General features: G+C 45.1%; 1 protein-coding gene across 1 annotated transcript; it reads left to right on the top strand.

The window, feature by feature from the left end:
* Nucleotides 1–1,442: 1,442 nt before the first annotated feature.
* LOC147888564 (uncharacterized) lies at nt 1,443–2,123 on the top strand. The gene has a single exon (XM_087392921.1). It carries the CDS (start codon nt 1,500–1,502, stop codon nt 1,734–1,736), a length of 237 nt encoding a protein of 78 aa, XP_087249047.1. The 5' UTR covers nt 1,443–1,499; the 3' UTR covers nt 1,737–2,123.
* The last annotated feature ends 333 nt before the right edge of the window (nt 2,124–2,456 follow it).

The raw sequence follows: 2,456 nt of genomic DNA, 5'->3' as shown, positions 1-2,456 counted from the left end.
GAGAGAGAGAGAGAGAGAGAGAGAGAGAGAGAGAGAGAGAGAGAGAGAGAGATCATGGGTATAGCATGATTGTTTCAAAAAATTTATGGTGCTCAATCATGCATGAAAGGTCAAGTTAAGAAATTGCATGTATAAGATAGTGGTTGATTTATTAAAACTTAGGTGGAGAGTCCTTTTTCATCTAGCAATGGCATATTTTTTGTATTTGTGAATGTTCCAAAGGAATCAACGTGAAGTTCAACTTTGTACCTTGGAGTATCTTCTCGAAGATTTGCCTTTCAACCATGATATTCAAGTCACCACAAAGTTTCACAAACATTGCTTCCTTACTTGCTTTTTGGTTATAGGTGGAAACAATTACAACCATAAGTTGCCACACAAGTATGTGGATGGACATCGTCAATGACATGGCAAGCTCAGTAGGACATTGGTGAGAGCCCATTTCATGAAACACACACCAATGAGACTTGAGTCATGGAAATTACTGGCAACATGGCAAGCTAAGGCATTGGCGATTGGCTTTGCCCATTAAGGGTGGGTGAGTAGTCCTTGGTGTGTAAAGGGCTTGAATAATTGGTGGGAGCTCATTTCGTGAAAGACGTATCATTGAGTCATGGACATTGTTGGCACAACGTGCTAAGTTGACTGCACCAGTGGTGAGAACACATTTGGAGAAACACATTTTGAGGAATGCATGATGACAAGGCAGGATGCTAAGTGTGCCAGTTGAAAAGCTATGTCTTTGCAAAATTAGCGGCCTTTCTCTTGCAATTTGGAGATAACCTGTCCACTCAGTGTATTGCCCACCCGTTCTATCCCATGGGCAGGTACAAGGCATGATGGCGAGGCAACATGCTATGTGAGATGTGCTATGCCAACTTAAAAGCTACATCTTTACAAAATTAGTGGCAACATGTCCAACTTGGTGTGTAACCACACAGCCCATCCCTTCTCTCCCATTGGCGGGGTAAGAGGGCTTTCTTGTGATGGTTTGGGAAGGCATTTTGTAGCATATATGCCAAAGTTTGCAAGCCAAACCTGGAGAGCGTCCCCACGACGAAAATGCCTGAAAATGCTTGAGGTTGAAAATGACTAAATCGGGTGCTCTAATCAGCCCTCATCGATAAAGCAAAGTGTAGCCCGGTAGTGCCCGCTTGGAGACGAGGAAAGGGAGAGCATATATGCCCAATTCTGGCATCGAAAAAGAGCGAGACTCTGGTGGGAACATTTCGTGCGCCAGGCCTCGCCAACAACATGCCGTAGCCCGGAGGTGGGAAGCAGGAGGGGTGTGACGAGAAACGAATGTGGGGAAAGCGACAAGTGGCACGCTGGGAGGCAAGGTGACAAGGCAGGGATGCTAAAAGTGACACGTGGGTGTGCCAAGCAAGCAAGCTAAAAAGCTCATCGTCTCAAAAGCAACAAAAAGTAGTCATCGTCTCAAAAGCAGCAAAAAATAGCAAGCTCCTTCTTTTCGTTGTGGCTTCTTCTCCAGAGCATCCATGGCAGCTATTCCCATCTGCATTCCCCTCTGCTTCGAATGTGGAACCACAGATAATCCTTGCCGCTGTAAGGTCGTCGGTCCGACCTTAGGCTTCCTCGCCTTCTGTATCTCTGCCGTCATCGAATGGCCCGTCGGTGCCCTCGTCTTCTGCTGTGATCGTAAGAAGGGTAGCGACATCATGGCTCAGCCCGCTACCGTCGTCCAGCCCACCGTTTCTGGTTTGATCCCCTTTTAGATCCGCACCATCCTTACCGTTTTCCATCACCGTTATTCTTTCTTCCATCACCTGCTTCTCCCCATAGGATAGCTCATTTTACAGTGGTTTGTAAAGCACTTCGTACTCTACTCTTTAACGGTGGTCGCAACGTTGTTGAGCAATTTCTTCGGATGGCCCTAAGAGTTTCAGACTCTTTACTGAAGACTGTGCAACTCTTAAGGAACGTTGGTTATTTTTGTCCAGGTTCTCGGCTGGTGTCTCATTAACGTATCTTTGACATTCTATTGTACCTGAGAAAATCTGTAGTAAGATAATTTATAAAAATGCTGAGAGAGAGAGAGAGAGAGAGAGAGAACTCACTCGATTGTGAGAAGGATGGGATGGGGAATCTGCGTTTTTAAATCTTCCGTTCGATGAGGCCCTTGTCATAAACTCTGTGGTTTCTCTGTGGAAACCAAAAGTGCAGCTTATGTTCCACTTCAGACACTTTCTTGTCTCTCGTTAGATGTTTTCTTACATATATTCTCGTTTTAAAAGGTAGCGTATAAATTTTTATTTGTAATGTCTAGCTCAAATGAGCAAGTCACTTGCAAGTTGGAGGAAGGCGAGCCTCATATTTTAGCGGGAGAGGAACATGCATACAGGCTTGACTTTCTATGTACCTTTTGTCTTTCTGTGAAAGCAAAACCTTTTGAAGTAGGGGCTGCTGATTAACGTCGCTAAGGGTCTAACGGCACT

The sequence above is a fragment of the Dipteris shenzhenensis genome, chromosome 21 (assembly GCF_047967505.1).
Source record: "Dipteris shenzhenensis isolate YYH24624 ecotype China chromosome 21, Dip_SZ_1.0, whole genome shotgun sequence".
NCBI lineage: Eukaryota > Viridiplantae > Streptophyta > Polypodiopsida > Gleicheniales > Dipteridaceae > Dipteris > Dipteris shenzhenensis.
Note: the sequence above shows the minus strand (reverse complement) of the source record. Positions and strands in the feature narration are given on the sequence as shown.